Source organism: Triticum urartu, chromosome 5A (genome assembly GCF_056163025.1).
Source record: "Triticum urartu cultivar PI428250 chromosome 5A, HENAU_Tu73, whole genome shotgun sequence".
Classification (NCBI taxonomy): domain Eukaryota; kingdom Viridiplantae; phylum Streptophyta; class Magnoliopsida; order Poales; family Poaceae; genus Triticum; species Triticum urartu.
In genome coordinates, this window is record NC_141877.1 from 475,049,120 (window position 1) to 475,069,026 (window position 19,907).

The following is a 19,907-nucleotide window of genomic DNA, read 5'->3' on the forward strand; positions in this document are numbered from 1 at the left end:
ATGTGTAAACATGTGTACTGTGTTTTTCTCAAGTCTCCTCCAAATCCAAAGTGGTACTAAGCCTTCCAACATCGACGGGGGTCATTCAAGGGGAAGTGAACAAGTATGTCGCCAACTATGCACAAGTGATTGGCCGCCCACAAAGTGGAATGAGAGTGTCAACTCATGTAAGTTCAATTGCTTCATTATGTCATCATTTTAATTGCTTGTTTTTTGTTGCATTCAAATTGTTATACTTATTGTTTGCTAGAAGCTGGTGGGCCCACTATGTACCAACAGGCGGAGAAGAAGCCATCTGGTTTTGGCCATTGTTTGGTGCTATTGGGTGGCAAACCAAAGTGGACACAACATGTGGATGATCTTTAGGCCGGTAAGAGTAAGAATGATGGATCAAGCTCTCACCAATCAATTGGGTTGGATGAAGAAGAGGGAGAAGTTGTAGGGGGGATGGAAAAGCTACTATGCCAATGAATAACCGGCAAGTGATGGAACAAAAGTGGTAGAAGGGGAGGGCCGCTCGTGACACTGTGGCGACAAAAATGTCAACCACATGGATGGGCCTTTTTTCTGTAAGGGATAACAAGAAAGAGGAAAGGTACAAGCTCATGTTAGATACGCAAAAAGAAATGATGGATTGAGACCAAGAATGGTGAATAACAAGTTGGTAAATGAGAGAAACAAGTTAGCAATTGAGAAGGAGAAGATAGAGATGGAGAAGAAAGGGGCGTGTCTCAAATGGCAGATCAAGAAGGCCCAGACTTTTGGACCAATAAAGATTGAGAATGAGAGGTTGCAACTTGCTCAAGACATGGATGATTCAAGGATAATGTTGGCCGATGCAAGCCTATTGGATGAGCAAGCAAAGATATAACTCATCAGGAAGAAGGAAATCAAGAAACATAGGGAGTACGAGGTGGCGAGAGCGGCAATGGCAATAGTATAGCAGACGACATAGATGGAGGTAGAGCAGACAACGGGGATGGACGCGGCAAAGCAGGTGACACGACCGGTGTCCGGCGAGTGATCTGTCACGCTCGGACTTGAATTTCATTTTGCCTTGTCTGGATTGTTGAACCATGATTTATTTTGCTTTGTTGCATTTGTCGAACTGTTGAATTGTGATAATTTTTGCTACATGATCCACATGCATGGATTTGAGGGTTTGAATTTGAGGTGTGTGGCTGCCCGGCAGCCCATGTGGGGTCGTCCGGTGCTGTCCGCGGGTGCGTCTGGGCGCGTCCGTGGACGTTTAGGTTGGCGGATTTGGCAAGTCCGGTTGTACATGCTCTTACATCCACTGGTTTACAACCATAGAGATGACCTGTTATCTCCTATGTTTTCTTTGGCCATGATGGAATTCATCTCACTACGGACCTTTTCCTTTCAGTAGTCAACATCTAGAGATTCATAAGCTTCTCAAATGGAAATGTGAGTATCATCCATGAAGTACACAGTGAAATCGTCACTAACAGGAGCTTCAATATCTTCCTTGATAGGATTTTTGTCATATGTTCCCTCTATTTCTTATATTCACCAGTTTGCCACTCCCTAATCTGGGTCCCCAGGCCTCCTCCTTGTTGTCGATGTCCCTCCTTATATCACGCGAGGACGATGGGATAGAGGTTGCCGGAATCAGCAAGTTGGGGAGGTGGTGCTAGTGGATGGAGTGGAGTTGTGAAAGACAGTTCGGTGAGGTTGACGAGAGGGAGGAACGTCCATGAGCAAGCTGACGAGAAGGGGATTGGGTGGACAAGAGCGTCGGCGATGGGAGGTGGCGCTCACAAAGAGACGGGGATTGAAAAGAGGAGGATATGTATCACGGAGGAATGTAGGGGATGAGGATTGGAGAACGTTGGACAGAGCGTGCGCACTGCAGTGATGAAGTTTAGGATGACAGATCGTCCGTGCTCTCCAGGGTGTCCTCGAAGGGGAACGGGTAGCTCTACGATGACCACAATAATGTCGGCGCCAACACCGAGGCCGCGGATGAAGGGCGTGTTATATGGGGTGGTGATGAAGGTGTCGGCGGACAACAACCATCAGTTGAGGAGGAGGCACGCAGGACATTGGGGACGAGGAGTAGAAAGGGGCACCTATCATTTGCTTTCCTAACCGTCTAAGATACGATGGCGAGTCATGCGCTTTCGAGTTTTGCGAGATTGCCACCGTGCAGACAAGAGAGATGGGATCTTTTCCCGCAAAAAAAAGAGAGAGAGATGGGATCTTAGTAAGGAGAAGAGTGTTGAACCATCACGATGACCACAAACTCTCCGTTAGTAGTAGAAATGCAATTTTGTTTCGGTGTCACCAAAATTTTGGCCCCGTGGGAAGAACCCAAAAAATAATAGAAATAACTACGGTAAAAATCAGAAAGATTCATGGAGACTCCATATCCTCCTTCAGTCTCTGGCCACAGCACAGCCTATTCAGCTGAGGCACTTGTCAAACGAAAACATCTTATCTCTTGATCCAAAAAGAAACGAAAACAAGCCAGCTAGTACTTGTGGGCGCTGGAGGTGGGCTTTGGTTGGAGAGACAGCAGAGCAGAGAGCAGCGCCAACCCAACCACCGAAGGCATTGAAGCCTCCAAGCAACGCCTAGACCGCAAGGAAGAAACGAAAAGCTTCTCATGAAACCGTACCAGCACGGCATATTTTCCCCCGACGCCCATCCGCCGCAACAGGATAAGATCACATCGCACATGCCCAGTCATCATATCATATCCTATCCCCTTCTCCCACCCCCGCACCTAACTTATCCATTATCTAATCTAATCACGCCTGAGACCATCAGCATTAACGCATCGATTACTACAACTGCCGCAGTACCAGCGTAGGACTCCACATCACACACAGTGACACAAACAATGCGAGACTTGTCGCCGGGAGAGATCAAAATCCCGGAGAAAAGAATGGTTGAGGCGGGCCATCACAAGACAAGCCCAGCTCGTGCGACGCACCGACGCTGCTGTATGAAAACAATGCGAGAGCAAGGTTAAAAACTCGATTTATTACTACTACTGCTACTACGTTTCACCCACTTCTCCCAGGCCAAGAGAGAAGAGACAAGCGGAGCAAGCCCCAGATTAATCAATGGATCCACGTCGTGTTGGGGGTAAAGCAAGCGGTTTGTTTTGTTTATGTACGTGGTAACCCGTCCCTGTTCTTGCCGCCCGTTCGGCGCGAACATGGGGCGTAACTTTCCTTAGAAAAAACGGAAGATCTACGCACCGCGCAGATTGCCGGGGAAAGAAGCGTGCAAATGGATGCCCGGATCTGCCTTTCCAGGCACAAAGTTACCAGTACTACCACCTGCAAAAGCGCCATCTTTCTTTCTCTCTTCTTGGGATTGATTAGGGGTCTGATTCTTCCTCGTTGGTGCCCATTTCAAGCCATTTCATACTCCCACAAGGCGAGGCATAGCTCAACCACCGGTCATGGGCGACCTACCGACCTGCCTGGTGGTAGCGCAATCATGGCGGAGAGCGATCCCCTATCCAGCAAATCAAATTGGATCAACAAATTGTATATATGTTTGTACACAAAGGGATCGGGAGCAATGCCATTAAACTAACTAATCTTATCTTGAGGACGGTTCATCATTAGTTAATGATGGCCGGGGTGTTGGATCAGTTCGGTGAACTCAGTTCGCCGGAGCAGTTCATACATGTCTGCGTACATCGGGTCGGGTGAGCGAGGTCAACGGGATCCAACTGACGGATACAAGAACACGACGAATTTAGCTTAGACACTTACACATGCTCTTGCGATTACTTGCTTATATATAATTAAGGAGTAAGTAGTAGTAACAGATCTACGGGACACAAGACAGATCAATGGCTGCGAATTCGCAGCTACTGGTTATATCTCGCATCGCCGCCATTTCGAAGATCTGAGAGCGAGTAGGACCTCGGCGATCTGAAGCTGCCGCCCTTCCTCGCCGCCGCCGCGCCCATCTGGGTGTTCACGCTCAGCCTCGGGGGCGGCAATGCCGGTGCCTCCCACCCGTTCTTGCCGCGGTGCTGCTCGTCGGAGCCGGAGTCGGAGTCGTCGTCCTCCTCGCCTTCCTCCCCCTCGGGGAGGGCGTGGTCGGGGGCGAGGAGCGGGGGCAGGTAGGTGGCGGTGGCCAGCGAGCTGCAGGAGGCGCGGCGGGACCAGGTGGCCAGGATGCGGCGGCGCTTGTTGAAGGGGTTCTCCGGCTTGGCGAGCTCCTTCACGGCGTCCCGCGCCGCCGCCTCCGCGAGGCTGGTGAATGACTTTGACTTTCCGGCGTAGAAGCTCGACAGCCCGTTCCTGCAAAATCACACGAAAACGAAGGATCAATTTCCATGCTCCTCTTCCTCTCTAGATCAAAATCAATTGCAACTGAGGAACCGATGACAACTCGTGATCTCTAAAAAACCTCATACGAATTTCCTACTACTCGCGCTTTTGCAAATGGATCGAAGAATCCCCAAAAAAGATCTTCTTTTTTTCCTCATTTTGGGCAAGCAAAAGGAAGCATATTCAGAGAAGCGTCTGACTCACTTGATGGGCAAGGAGTCCTCCAGGGCGTCCAGGCACCCGAGCCCGGGCTCCTCCTTGAGCTTGCTCTCCACCTCCTCGTCCTCCCCGTCGCCGCCAACCTCCGACGAGGAGTCCTCGCCGATGGAGGAGCTCGACGGCGACGGCGCGCCGATGGAGGAGCTCTCCGTGAGCACCTCCTCCGCCTCCTCCTCCTCCTCCTCCTCCTCCTCGATGAAGAACCCGTCGCTCATCTTCTTGCCGAGCAGCTCGTCCCCCTTGGCCCTCCCCGATCCGGGGAAGCCGCCGCCGTAGGGCCGCGCCACCGCCGTCGACATGTCGGATGTGTCCGTCCAGGAACAAGGACAGCACCAACTCAGCAGCAACTTGTGTAAGAGAGAGGGAGAGGAAAGAGGAAGAAATGGGATAAGATAAGAGCAACGACAGGAGAGGAGTTGGGTAGGCGGGGTCTTTGTAGGCTCACGGCATGGGCGCCCACCACCGCCAGGATCCTCTGCGGCCTAGCACAACCCAATGCACCACTCTACTGCCGGAAGTGTGTTGTACACAAGCCCCTTCTAGATGCCTCTAGAACTATTCGGACTTTCGTGTCGAACAAACATCCGCTCGAGTGTAAGAACCGGTCGATAACCTAGAATCAGGGATGGTTCTGTGGGTTAACCATGACCTTGTGCTAATTTGCCCTTGCTATATGGTGTGTCAGTGGGGTTTAGGGATACGTGTACGTCGGGGAAACTTTGGTGTCATCAACTTTCATTTGGTAGTATCTCTCTCAAGAAACCTCTCGAACGATTCAAACTTGCACACCAACAAACAACCGTTGGAGTGTTTGAACATGTCGATAACCTAGAGCGAGGGGGTGGTTTTGGGAGTTAATCATGACTTTGTACTAATTTGTCCATGTTATATCGTTTGTCGATAGGGTTTAGGCATATGTGTACGTTGAGGAAACTTTGGCATCATCAACTTTAATTTTGTATTATCTCTCTCAAGAAACCTCTTGAACGATTCGAATCCCCATGCCGACAAACATCCGCTAGAGTGTGAGAACATGTCTATAACCTAGAGCGAGGGATGTTCCGTTAGTTAATTAATAATGACCTTTTACTACTATGTCCATGTTATATCGCATGTCGGTAGGGTTTAGGCACATCCGAAAACCTATGGTATCGTCAACTTTAATTTGGTATTATCTCTCAAGAAACCTCTTGAATGATTCAAACTTTCACGCCAACAAACATTCGCTGGAATGTGAGAACATGTCAATAACCTAGATCAACGGATGGTTCCGTGAGTTAATAATGACTTCTACTAATCTGCCCATGCTATATTGTGCGTCGATAGAGTTTAGGGTTACGTGTACATCTAGAAAACTATGACATCGTGAACTTTTATATGGCTTCATGCATGCCATAGTGCCAGCGTTGGGTATAGACAAATAACGTTTGATAGTACTTATATGTTCATTTCAAACTTACTGGTTTGTCCATAGTATATCCAATGCACTACATTGTTGCATGAAGTGTGTGCTATACAAATCCGACTTGCTTGAATAATGGATGTTAGCACATGTGGTGTCTCAACCGTCCATTTTATAATTACTATTTTGTCGATCTATATCGCAACATTGTAGGATTTAGGGTTACTTATACATCCACAAACTATGATGCCGCCAACTTTAGTTAGGTTTTAGTGCATGGAGCACTCTAGCCATCGGTAGGAGAGAACATAACATTTGGCATTACCTCTTTCTAGATAGCTCTTGAACTATTTAATCTTTCATGTCGAACAAATTAACATCCTCTTGAGTGTAAGAGTTGGTCGTTATCATAGAATGTAGGATGGTTCCATGAGTTAAGCCTCACTTATACTTACCCTCCATCCATATTGGAAGGAAAAGGTGTGGAATCCTTGGTGCGTAGATTAAGGAGGATCAATAGAGGATAATTTTATTTTCAGATTTACCTATATAAAGTTGCCGGCCATTTTACTTGATTACATTTCCCATACCTTTATTATGCCAACCATCTCCTCGAACACACGTGCGCCGCTCTTCACGTGAAGCCCCGCGTCAGTTCTTATGTAGTTCATGTCGAAACATTAGGAAACACGTTAAGCAAGGGCACTCCCGATGCACAGACTTTTAATGCACTATCCTACTTGGTGAAATTATTTAGACAATAAAACCAATGTGTGTTGTGTCTTAAGTGTTGTATATAAGTGATGGTGTACCTCATTCCACTGGTTGTAGGGATTTTGCTCACATCTCAAAATTGTGGTCTATTTGTGGAGAGAGGAGAGAAGGAGTGAAAAACAGGGTAGAGAGACCACATTGAATCAGAGAATTTGATGCCAGTGCATAGGGAAACAAGCTAAGATTCTTATTTCCATTGAAATGCAAATCCCACTCCTCTGTATCATTTCTTTAATTATTTGTCCGCATCGGTATTTTACCTATGAGATAGTGTTAGGAGTAAGTATTTGGAGTGCCCCGAGATATTTGAGACGAAAGGAACAAATTTATAGCGGGGAAGCTTGGGCAACACACATCATTGTTTGGCTCCTAGCACCTTATTCTCATGCAAAACGGGAACAAATATGCATCCATTTCAAAACGAGAGGGGATATTTAGTTAACCTTTCAAGACGTTTTCCTTTTTACAGTGGTCAGAGCTGCCAATTGTAATTTAGTCAGACTACGATGTGGCCCTTGGTGCTCTTGCAAGATCCTCTTTTGTTTTTGATTGTTCCATGTTCACTTGGGGGTGGAGATTAAGAAACTTCTGGAAACATGTGACTTTATTCGTGTGAAGGGAGTGTTGTCGAAACAGGATTGCGCATAACATAGCTAATCACGCTAGAGGAGAGAACATAATATTTGGCTTTATCTCCTTTTATATACCTCTCGAACTACTTAACCTTTCGTGCCAAACAAACATGCTAAGAATTAGTTGGTATAATAGATTGCGGGATGGTTCCACGAATTAAGTTGTCACCTTATACTTATACTCCATCCATATTCGACAAAAGGCATGAATTTGCCTCTGGCACGTAGATTAATGAGGGTTGCTTGTGGGCGTTATTTAGATTTACCTCTAAAAAGTGACTGAATGTTTTACCTGATTGCATTTGCCACACCTTAATTGTGCCAGATGTCTCCTCGAACACACATATGTCGCTCTCCTCGTGAAGCCTCATGCCGAATGATTCACACGCCCGTTTTCACACGGTTCGTGCCTAGCAAGTAGGAAACACTTTAAGGAGGGTTAGCAATGATACCACTCCCAATGCACCGACTTTTAACACGCTATCCTACTTGGTAAAAGGAATTGGAGACAACCACCCCCAGTATATCGTCTCTTAAATATTGTATATAAGTGATGTTGTACCTCATTTTGTTGGTTGTAGGGAATGTGCTGGCATCTCACAATTGTGTTCTACTCATGGACACCGAAGAGAAGGGGTGACAAACATGGAGAAAGATCACATTGAATCGGAGAACTTGATGTTACCACATAGGGAAACAAGCTAAGTTACCCCCCCTCTCTATCTATCTCTCATTTAATAATCTTGCCACTTCCCTAATTTACCTATAAAATAGTGTTAAGAGTAAGTATTGAGAGTGGTCTGAGATATTTTAGATGGAAATAACATAATTATAGGAGGGGTGTTTGGCCAACCCACATCCTTTTTGGCCGCTACCACCTTATTCTCGCACAAAAGGGAAAAAAGGAAAATGCGGCCCTTTCCGAAACTGCAAGGGGTATTTAATTAAGCTTGCAAGATGTTTTCCTTTTTGCAACCGTGTAGTTGTTGTGGATTGTAATTCAGTCGGAGTGCGATATCGCTCTTGGTGCTCTTACAAGCTGCTCTCTCGATTGGTCGATTTGTAGACACCTTGTGGCAGAGATTAAGAAACTTCCAGAAACTCATAGGTTGTTCTTGTGAAGATAAAAAGGTTGTTAGAATAGGATTAACCATATTCCATCTAATAACAGCAGATATGGTGATCACCACGCAGGAATGATTTTTTGAGCTAGTTTTAGATACTGTTATTGCCATGGAATAAAACCGATGGAGAGTTTGTATCTTGCTCAAGAAGGTGAGGCGGTGACAAATCCCTGAAGATGAATATATACATAAGGTTCTCCTCGCCTAGCCCCGGTCCCGGTGGTGCATCTAGCGTCGTCGGAGGGCGTGTTGAGGTGTGTCTCCGGTGGATCTCGCAAGATCTAGTCGGTGTTTGTCTTTGGTGGATGTGTTGATCGGGTCTGGGTTTGTGTGTCTACAGGTTGGATACTCCTGGGCTATGCTTCTCTTCATCGATGATGGTTGTTGTTCTGTTGAGATGGTCCTTTGGGGCCTTAACACGACGAATTCACGACTGTCTACTTCAGCAAGGTCCGGCTCCGATAAGGAAAGGGCGATGACGACGACGTGCCTTTGATTGATTCTAGTGCTTGCAGTCATCGTTAGGTGGTCTATGAACATGGATTAATTTCTATTACTTTTGATTTGTTCCCTATGAAGATAATAGTGTTGCCAATATTCTATCTAATAAGTAGATCTAGTGATCTCACTATGCCAAAATGTTTTTCCAAGCTAGTTCTAAGTAATTTTATTGATTCACACAGCCACGGAACATTTTCCTCCATGCGACTCCCACACAGGGTTTCCCACCACCGGTACCATCACCGATTTGCCTTGTCTCTTGCAGCCTTAGGGCCATGGAGGCACGTTGGATCCCGGTCCTTGCCGGTGAGAGGGGCCCTGCTATGTTTTTAGGTGTTTCTTTTAGTTTGTTTAGGGCTTATATGTCCTGCTTAGGAAGATGAAATGGGAGTGGATCCTGCCCTTGCCGATGGGAGGGCTCTGCTTTGTTTTTGGGTTTGTTTAGTTTGTTTAGGGTTTATGTTCCGATCAGGAAGGCGAGGCGGTGACGGCTCCCTAAAGATGGAACAAAGTTATTCCCGCCTAGCTTCCATCCCGGTGGTGCGTCTAGTGTCATTGGAGGGCATGTGGAGGTGTGTCTTCGAAGGATCTCGCGGAATTTAGTCAGTGTTTGTCTTCGGTGGATCTAGTCTTTGTTTCTGTGACTGCATGTTTCTTTGACATGTGAGGGATCTCGAAGGACCCCCGAGAGTGCATTAGATAACTCTGAAAATAGTACAAGCACAACTTATACAAGGACCCTCAAAGAAAAGGAAATTACAGACGAACCCTTGCTTTTTTGCAAAGAGGACCCTAGAACAACAAGGTAAAAGGCAGTCTAGTCCTCCTAAGCGGTGCAAGCCAAAGACCAAATCCATCGATGCCGGGGATGAACCACTTGTGTTGGTGGCTTTGCTGTGGCATATCCAGCAGACCGATGGAGACAGCAGCAGACGCTAGGCTCACACTAGACTGCCCCCCTTCAGACGACGACGCGTCGGGAGGAATGAACTAAGTCGATGAGGCTCCAGCAGGTCGCCATTCGACCAGAAGAAGCAGGGAGGAGGCGGAGATCGGCAAGCGACCAAAGTGCGCTGTAGCTCTGCCACAACGACACGCCACGAAGCATGAGGAAGAAGACTGCAACATCGACACGCCATGAAGCAGATCGGCCTTCCTCTGCATCCCATCGTCCTCCACCACGGCGGCAAGACGGGAGTGGCGGGAAAAGGATCCCCATCTCGAGACCACGGGTACCATTGGCCTTATTTGTGGAGCGGCTAGTACATAATCGCCTTTCCCCCTTCGGTTTCGACCACTAGAGAAACATAGGGAGAAGACAAAACCACCAACAGTCGTCGGACGCGGCCCACATCCGACAAGGATCTCCAAACACCAACATGGCAAGTCTAGAACTACCGCTGCTACTATATATAGAAGGATCTCGGGCACCTCCCCCCCAGCGATCGTCGGCTGGCCACGCCGTTGAGCGAGGCATGGAATCGGGCCGGAGAGCCCTGGGCGACTCTCAAGAGGTGGAGAAAAGAGAGACGACAAAGAAGAGAGAGGTGGAGAAAAAAAAGGGTCATTTCATCCCGCCATTGGTGTGTCTGTTTGTTGGATCCTTTCGATCAAATCGGCGACTTGTTCTGATGTGCTTGTACTTTGGGGCCTTACACGATGACTTCTCAGTTGTCTAGTACAAAAAGGTTTGCCTGGCTTCGGTGTGAAGGGGGAGGGCAGCGGCACGTCTTTGGCTCGCTCAAGTGCTTGTGGTTGTCGCTAGGTGGTACACGTACATGCATGGATGTGATTGTAAGAGTTTATTGTGTACGCAAAAGTTTTGCCATGATGTTTATGAATAGAATGAAAGATTTAAAAAGGAAAGAAAAGCAATTCTATTGGTATGGGATGATAAAACCGAGGGGGCCATTGTTGAAAAATAAAAACTTGCAAGAAGGCAAGCTTCTAGAAACATGGCTGTCTTCTCTCAAAAAAAAAGAAAAGAAACATGGCTGTCGCAGGAGGGAGGCCCGTAAAGTAAAACTCCATCCCATCCCATGCCATCCCATCCACAAAGGATCCTGGTCAACACGGATGAGCTGAGCGCCCCGCCCCGCCGTGTGGCGCGTGGTGCGTGGACGGGGTCCGTCGTCCGTCCGCGGTTTCGCTGCCGTTTCCGTGTGCGTGCGTCAGCCGGAGAGGAGAAAACCCGGGACGGGGCAAAGTAACGGAAAAAAACAAGGAAAAGATGGGGAGATCCAGCAGGAGCAGGAACCAGGATGGATAGATGGATAGACAGATAGAGGAGGAGGAGGAGGAGGCGGGCGAGTGGGGCGTCCCTATCCGTTTACAGGTAGCGCAGGCGCCCCCCCCCCCACTGACGGACAGGATCAGGATCGCCGGATAGGGATGAGGCTGCGCTGAGGTGGTTTGACACGTTCCCACCCGCGTGGCCTGGACCATCCACCACACCACACCAGCACGGATAGATGGAGCAAGCAAATGCGACTCGCCTAGCTGGACAGCGACCCGGACGAGGTTGCTGCTCCTGTGTTGGGTCTCGCCTCGCTCGTCTTTCGTTCTCGCAGCTGGGAAATGTGTTTCCTTACTTCTTTCGGGGTTCCCGGTATTGCCCCTGCATCGCTGTGTGTGTGTGGCAGCTTTGTGGGCTGGCGTGCCTCGCTGTTCAGGGCTAGCCTGGTCATCGGGTTGATTTTTCTGTGGGTGGGTGATTAGGTCGGAGGGAAGGCGTTTTGAAGCTAATCAAGGACTGTGTGGCGCTTTCGAACGGGACCGTGCCGCTTTTGGGCGACTGCGGCGTCTTCTGTCCAGACCAGCTAACTATTACTCCCTCAGTTTCAAATTACTCGTCACAAAAATGTATATATCTAGAACTCGGAACGGAGGGAGTACCACAGTACATCTCTATCAGAATATAAGATGTTTTTTTATGTATATTTTGATACGGAGGGAGTATATACATGCTAGTACAATCCAACAACTAGTACTCCAATTTCAGAAAGGAAAAAAAACTCGTATACGTACGGTGCAGATACTCGGCCGTCGGACCCTAGCCCTGGATAATACCAGAACCAACTGCACTCTCACTTGTATTGTATACCCGGCTAAGAGCCAGTTCACAGAGTACGTACTTCTTTCGCACAAAACTAAAATAAAATAAAATAAAATAAAATAAAATAGAGTAGGTACTTCCTCAGATGAGATCTCACCGACGGACGACCGACCGACGGTTGGGGTGGATTGTTGTCGTGGATAAACATGGAAATCCAGCCACGACGCTCAAATCGGTTTGTTTACCGACAGTCGGGGTTGGGAGTACGTACTACTATGCCTCGATCGAGTTTTGACTAGCTACACTACACCACTCCAATAAGCATATGCCCCTGTCTAGCCAGCGATTGGGTATATGCGTGGAAATTCGGATAATCATGTCGTGTGCGTGCCTCGACGATGTCCAGGACCAGGAGCCAGGAGGGGAGGTCGGCATGCATTTTCTGAGATAGCCTTGCGTGACCTGAGCTCCACTAAGGCTGCTTGTAATGGATAGTATCATAAGTTAGTATCATGCATATGATACTGGTGTATAATACTATCTCTCTAATGCATAGTATCATATAGTAGTATCATAGATGATTTTATTTATTAACATGCATGACATATACTCCCTTCGTTCCTAAATATTTGTCTTTCTAAACATTTCAAATGACTACTACATACGGATGTATGTAGATATATTTTAGAGTGTAGATTCACTCATTTTGCTCTGTATGTAGTCACTTGTTGAAATGACTAGAAAGACAAGTATTTAGGAACGGAGGGAGTAGTAGTGTAGCATTTATTATGATACGGTATCATAATATGATACTCAACCTTTTCTTTTTTCATTTAATTCTATGCCACATCATCTAAATTGCCTAGTTATCATGTATAATACTAATTATGATATTTTCATTGCGACCAGCCTAAACAAAAACTAGGCTGGCGATGTCCCGGATCGAATTGAGATATGCCCAGGCCGTACGGCCGTACGCGATTGGCCCATGTGGTGTGAAGATCCATCTATGCAACTTGCCTTCAGCCTATGGCGCCTCCTGGATGTGCGTGCCATGATGCCTCGTATAGTACTCGTACTCCTGCCTCTCATTGCCGTTCCACGATGAAGTATAGTACGTCGACGTGGCTTGTTTTCTGGCCGGCACCGAGCTTGTTCGCTTTGGCTTTGATCTTGACCGTCCGTGCTTGGTCGAGGGAACGTGCCGTCCACGAGGCTCCCATGCAGTGAGTGCTTTTGTTGAGGAAAGGCAAGGCTAGGCAAGGCAGGATGATTCCCGTACTTAGGGGCGAAACTGGGCCTGGGGCAACTGGGGCTATAGCCCTAGGCTTGGCCCAACTCGTAAGTAAATGCCAGTAGAATTTTTTTTCATCCTCACAGTAACTTGAGTTATTTGGGTTGCATCTTCCTTGTAGGCTCTTGTCTTTTGGGATGTCTTTGATTCTATATTTTGACTTCCTCTTTTATGCTTCTTATCCTTCATACACCGGAGTTTTTGGCATGCATGATGCAGAGAGAACACTGCCACAAGGAGCCAATTTTACTCCTCACAACTATCTTTAAGTACTAATTATTGGGATGGATATTGAACATTTCCTATCTTCTACAACTAATGCCAAGGCTAGGTAGTACACTCTTCCAGTCTTCTAAAACTAATATCAAGGATATGGGGCCAATCTTTTAAATCTTCAACAATTAATGCCACAAAAGGCTTGATACTGAACTCAAATTTATTGTCGTGACACCTCAGTTTGAAGATATAGATGAACACTCTCATAGGTGTGCACCTTCCAATATAAATATATGCCAAGATTAGTTCACACCCCATCCAAGTGTTCTCAATGGCTTGCAAGACCACCGCTGTTGTGGCATCCATGTTGATATTGATGCTCCTTGTGTCTTTCGGTAAGTAGGATAGTATATTATTTCATACATATGTAGTTTTTGGCATGCATGATGCGGAGAGAGCACCATCACAAGTAGAAAATTTTACTCCTCACAACAATCTCCAACTACTAATTATTATGGATATTGAACATTTCCTATCTTCTACAATTAACGCCAAGGCTAAGTAGTAAACTCTTCCAATCTTCTAAAACTAATGTTAAGGATAGGAACCCAATATTTTAAATATTTAACAATTAATGCCACAAAAGGCTTGATACTGAACTGAACTTTATTGTCGGGACATCTCTGTTTGAAGATATAGATGAAGACTCTCATAAGTGTGCACCTTCCAATATAAATACATGCCAAGATTAGTTCACACCTCATCCAAGTGTTCTCAATGGCTCGCAAGACCCCCATCGTTGTGGCATCCATGTTGATACTGATACTCCTTGTTCTTTTGGTAAGTAGGAGAATATATCATTTCATACATATGTAGGGAGTTTATGTTTTTCCATCACGCATTAAACCTTTATTTCTATAAGGATGTAGGGATTTTGCATTGTAACAAAATTTCTTTCATTTATGTAGACGAGGTTCAAGGGAAGTGTCGTGAGGAACGCATCAGGCTCTCATGTGATAATTGGGTCAAATGTTTTGAGTGGTGTCGTCTCTTTGCTGATACGAAAGGGTACTGTGATAAAGGTGCATGTGTGTGTGTGAATTGCTTTGTGCAATCATCTCGCCACCATTCTGCAGAGGTTCCACCACCGAATTCTGCTCATCATGAGTAGTTCATTGTAATTGTCGAATTATTGGTAATTGGTTGTCCTATAAATAACTAAGTGCATATTATGGTATTCTTTTTATGTATTTTTCTAATATGACATAGTAAGTTTTTCAACGGAACGGTACAATAATATGTTCTCAGGGTCATCGGAAAGTCTGGATCTATTTATGGAAACTTTTCAGGGTCATCAGAATGGGTTCCGGAGACATACGAAAAACCCAAGATTTTATTTGTAGAAGAAAAGTGCGAAGGACCATCATGAGATGACGATCCCTAGTGGGCCCACGAGGGCCCACAAGGGGCGCCATGGGCTTTGGTAGGCCCCAGGCTGAATTAGAAGGGGAAGGAATCCTTCCCTCTTCCAAGGATTTCCCCTCCTTACCCTCCTCCCGCTCCTACTTATATATATATGGGGAGAGGCCTCCCTCTTGAGACAAATCAAATTAAAGGGCCTCTCTCCCGCATAGCACCATGCTCTCCCGGTCTAATTTCCTAAGCGTTTAGGCTCCTAATTAGATGAGATCTAATCTCGGAATAATAGGTCTAAGAGAATTATACTCCAAATTAGATGAGTAGCGCCGCAATTTTCGCTTAGTTTTCTTCCTAAACGTCGAAGCTCTGCCGGACTACTACCACGGATCGCGTGGATACCTCAGAGGGGTCGTCTACTTTGACTCTTATATCGAAGAACAATTCTCGTGGCTGGGAGGTGTAACCTAGCTGCAGGAATTGACGGGATCGTTACGCTGCACCGACTCGTCACTGCTTCCGCTACTCTGCACCATCGGTGAGTTTGGTCCTTACCACCATCTTTAGTATTCCTGAGTGTGATCACGTAGCATAGTTTTTTTAGTTTTTTTGTTGCATAGCACGTTCCCCTACAATAGCTGGGTAGCTGGCAAGTGGGGTCGGGTCGGCGCAGTCGTCTGCTATATGTGTGGATGCAAACCCGACCCAAATTTGGGATGGATTTGCGTCCACACGAACTTTAGACAGACACTGAATGAGTTTGCGTCTATGCGTTGGGATGTCATTCCTGCCCACGTGGACACAAGCAGACAAAATAAGACAAAATGCATTCATGCATTGGAGTTGCCCTAAGGGTCTTTTGGTTTTCCATGGCCCGGCGTGGTGATGACGACGATGAATAAGGTCCATTTAAATTTTCCACCAATATGGAGGATCTCATTGTTATTGATGTTGATTTTTTTCCGAAAGGGCCTAAGGGAATATATTAAGCATCACGTGTCCTTATAAACACACTCATACAAAAAGAAAAATTACATTTAAATCCTTGGAGGTGCCAAAGTTTTTCTTCCCACATCCATCGGTTGCGCACATACTTCGATGCCATCTCCGGGCCTTCGCCTCGACGGCGCAAACTTTTTAAAACCGAGGAGCATGTAGAAGCAATGGTCGAGAAGTCGCCAATGCAGACCAAGAGACTCCGGTGATACGTCTGTGACGTATCTATAATTTATGAAGTATCCATGCTATATTTACATCAATTATATATGGCGTTGGTGTACTCTTATATTACTTTTATGGCATATTAATCCAGCGCCGAGTGACGGTTTCAGTTTTTTGCATGTTTTTGTTTCACAGATAATACATATCTAGGAAGGTCCAAACATGATGAAAATTTAAGACGATTTTATATGAAATATATGTGATTTTTGGGAGGAAGAATCAACGCAAATTTGTGCTCGAGGGCCCACTGAGACAAGGGTGCGCCTACCCCGACGGCGGGCTGGGGTGGCTTGTGGGTAGCCTTAGGCCGCTTGGAGCCCTTCTTTTGTGGCAGGAAATCTTATTTCCATAGGAAATTCCCCTCAAAATTTCAGCCCAATCAGAGTTGCGGATCTCCAACTATAAAAGAAATAGTTTTCGACCAGAAAACAATAGCGAAAAACAGAAGATAGAAGAGAGATCCAATCTAGGGGAGAGCTCCCTCTCTCACTGGAGGGCTAAGGAAGAAGAAGGAGCAGGTGGGCCCTTCCCTCTTCTCGGTGGCGTTGGAGCACTGCCGGGAACATCTCCTCTATCACCATCACCACCAAGTTCTTCTTCATTCTCATGGTGATGTGTGTGAGTAGTTCACCCTCGAGGCTGAGGGTATGTACTAGTAGTTATGTGTTTGATCTCTCTTTCATGGTCTGAATGGATTCCGATATTTATTGTATCATGACCTTTATTAATAAAGTTGGATCTTATGATATTCATCTCCCTCTATCTATTTTTGTGGTGATTTTAGCTTGCTCTTTCTAGTTTCTTTATGTTGGATTGAATATTTTAGATTTAAGATTACTTGATGTATGTTTAGTATTAACTTGCGGGTACCCATGGTGACATTGGGGGTACTCTAGGTGAAATAAACGTTGAATGGTATGTATCATATGGTGTTGTCATAGTACAATCTCTAGGACTATTCATGACACTTTATGGGTGGTTCATAAGATTGATTGGAAAGACAACTTTGAGGTGGTTTTCTACCTACGCGATTTCATCTTACTTTGTCCGTTAGAAACAAAAACTTTGAAGTGATTCTTTGTTGCACTTTGAGGGATTATTGATACGTCCATTATGCATCATGCTTTTATATCGATATTTATTGCATTATGGGCTGTTATTACACATTATGTCACAATACTTATGCCTATTCTGTCTTATTTTACAAGGTTTACATAAAGAGGGAGAATGCCGGCAGCTAGGATATTGGGCTGGAAAAGGAGCAAATATTAGAGAACTATTCTGCACAGCTCCAAAAGTCCTGAAACTTCACGGAAGTTATTTTTATAATATATAAGAAATACTGAGCGCAAGAAGTACCAGAGGGCGGCCACTCACCAGCCACGAGGGTGGGGGGCGCGCCCCCTGCCTCGTGGGCCCCCTGGTGGCCCTCCGATGCCCATCTTCTGCTATATGGAGTCTTTCGTTGAGGAAAAAATCATAAGCCAGCTTTCGGGACGAGACTCCGCCGCCACGAGCGGAACCTTGGCGGAACCAATCTAGAGTTCTGGCGGAGCTGTTCTGCCGGGGAAATTTCCCTCCGGGAGGGGGAAATCATCACCATCGTCATCAACAACGCTCCTCTCATTGGGAGGGGCCCAATCTCCATCAACATCTTCACCAGCACCATCTCCTCTCAAACCCTAGTTCATCTCTTGTACCCAATTCTTGTCTCTAAGTCTGGGATTGGTACCTGTAGGTTGCTAGTAGTGTTGATTACTCCTTGTAGTTGATGGTAGTTGGTTTATTTGGTGGAAGATCATATGTTCAGATCATATATGCACATTAATACCTGTCGGTGTCAAAACCGGCGGATCTCGGGTAGGGGGTCCCGAACTGTGCGTCTAGGCAGATGGTAACAGGAGGCAGGGGACATGATGTTTTACCCAGGTTCGGGCCCTCTTGATGGAGGTAATACCCTACGTCCTGCTTGATTATTCTTGATAATATGAGTAGTACAAGAGTTGATCTACCACGAGATCAGAGAGGCTAAACCCTAGAAGCTAGCCTATGGTATGATTGTTGTTCTTGGTCCTACGGACTAAACCCTCCGGTTTATATAGACACCAGAGGGAGCTAGGGTTACACAGAGTCGGTTACAAGGAAGGAGATCTACATATCCGTATTGCCAAGCTTGCCTTCCACGCCAAGGAGAGTCCCATCCGGACACGGGATGAAGTCTTCAATCTTGTATCCTCATAGTCCAACAGTCCGGCCAAAGGATATAATCCGGCTGTCCGGATACCCCCTAATCCAAGACTCCCTTAGTAGTCCCTGAACCAGGCTTCAATGACGATGAGTCCGGCGCGCAGATTGTCTTCGGCATTGCAAGGCGGGTTCCTCCTTCGAATACTTCATAGAAAATTTTGAACACGAGGATCGTGTCCGGCTCTGCAAAACAAGTTCCACATACAACCATAGAGAGAATAATATTTTCACAAATCTAATCTGCCGACGCATTCCGCAGTGTGACATCACACCACAGCCAGGTCACCATTCGAATCGTTTTTCACAACCAACCTCAACGTGTTTCGCGAGGCGGTTTCCTTGGCACGTCTTGTCGAAGCAGAGATCGTGTCCCCTTATTACGGGATTCCCATCAATACGGACGTGGGTAACCCAACTGCGCCATCAATTATGGCGCTTGGGGGATAAGTGAGTTTTACCAGGCTGGTGGGGGCGCATAGTTTAGTCCACCCTTTGGAGACATCAAAAAGCTGCGCGGGGCCGGATACTTAGCCGTGGATATTGCGCACCGGCTGCCAGCCGCGGGGTAGATTGTCCCTACCCCGGAACCTTGCGAAAGGGTGGTTTTCCTCACCCACTTCGTCCGCGGACTGGGGTTTCCCCTCCATCCATTCGTCCGCGGCCTTATGTTCTATTATGGGCTGGACTTCCATGATCTGGCCCCGAATTTCATCCTCAACATCTCGGCGTTCATCGTCGTGTGCGAGGCTTTCCTCCGCATCTGGCCCCACTTCGGCCTGTGGCTGAAGACCTTCAATGTCAAACCGAAGGTAGTAGGCGGCCAACAAGCGGAATGCGGCGGAGCCATGGTGGGCAAAATGCCCAACGTTACATGGCTCGAGGGCTCCTACGTGGAGACCATAAAGGGGTGGCAATCGGGGTGGTTCTACATCACCGAGCCGCGCGACACCAACTGGGTGGCGGCCCCCGAGTTTCGATCCGGAATCCCCACTCGGCTTACTTCCTGGAAGGAGAAGGGCCTGTCTTGGGGCTCATCGGTGGAGCTGGACGGACTCCAGAAGTGTATCCGGAACATGATAGGCAAGAAACTCAAGCTTGTCAACATAGTCCAGGTCATGCTCTTCCGCCGGATCCTCCCGTGTCAACAACGGGCTTTCTACTTATGGGAGTTCGACCCGGCCCAGCACCAGACTCTACGCGAGTTCTTCGACACAACGCATAAGGACGTCTGGAAGGTGCTGTTCAAGGGCGCCGAGGTCCCCCCTCCCTTACCGAGGACTGCGGGCTAAGCGCGACGCGCCCTGCGAATCCGGTAAGTTCTGTACATCTCGTAGGGTATTTATTCTCCATAGTTTAACCATGTGCAGGATCTGAGCTCCCATGCCTTTGACAGGACTGGGTGGAGACATCGGAGCAGATTGACTGCCTGACCCCTCTGCCTGAAGACCCTGTAGACGCTCTCCTGACGGAGATGCAGACCCTGG

The 19,907-nt window shown here is 46.9% G+C and overlaps 1 protein-coding gene and 1 long non-coding RNA gene across 2 annotated transcripts; one reads left to right on the forward strand and one right to left on the reverse strand.

Moving 5' to 3' along the window:
• Positions 1-3,509: 3,509 nt before the first annotated feature.
• LOC125509894 (uncharacterized) lies at positions 3,510-4,945 on the reverse strand. Its single transcript, XM_048674921.2, has 2 exons — positions 4,527-4,945; positions 3,510-4,292 (listed from the first exon to the last, which is right to left on the reverse strand). Exons 1-2 carry the CDS (start codon positions 4,838-4,840, stop codon positions 3,854-3,856), a joined length of 753 nt encoding a protein of 250 aa, XP_048530878.1. The 5' UTR covers positions 4,841-4,945; the 3' UTR covers positions 3,510-3,853.
• Positions 4,946-13,011: 8,066 nt separating this feature from the next.
• LOC147972058 (uncharacterized) lies at positions 13,012-14,776 on the forward strand. The gene is made up of 2 exons (XR_015603368.1): positions 13,012-13,934; positions 14,508-14,776. It is a non-coding gene; the product is annotated as an uncharacterized LOC147972058 (long non-coding RNA).
• Positions 14,777-19,907: the final 5,131 nt, after the last annotated feature.

Excerpts from the sequence above, each read along its gene's own strand:
- LOC125509894 (XM_048674921.2), bottom strand. The coding sequence starts at position 4,840 with ATGTCGACGGCGGTGGCGCGGCCCTACGGCGGCGGCTTCCCCGGATCG. Across the intron at positions 4,293-4,526 it reads GAGGACTCCTTGCCCATCAA|GAACGGGCTGTCGAGCTTCT; the intron begins GTGAGTCAGACG and ends GTGATTTTGCAG.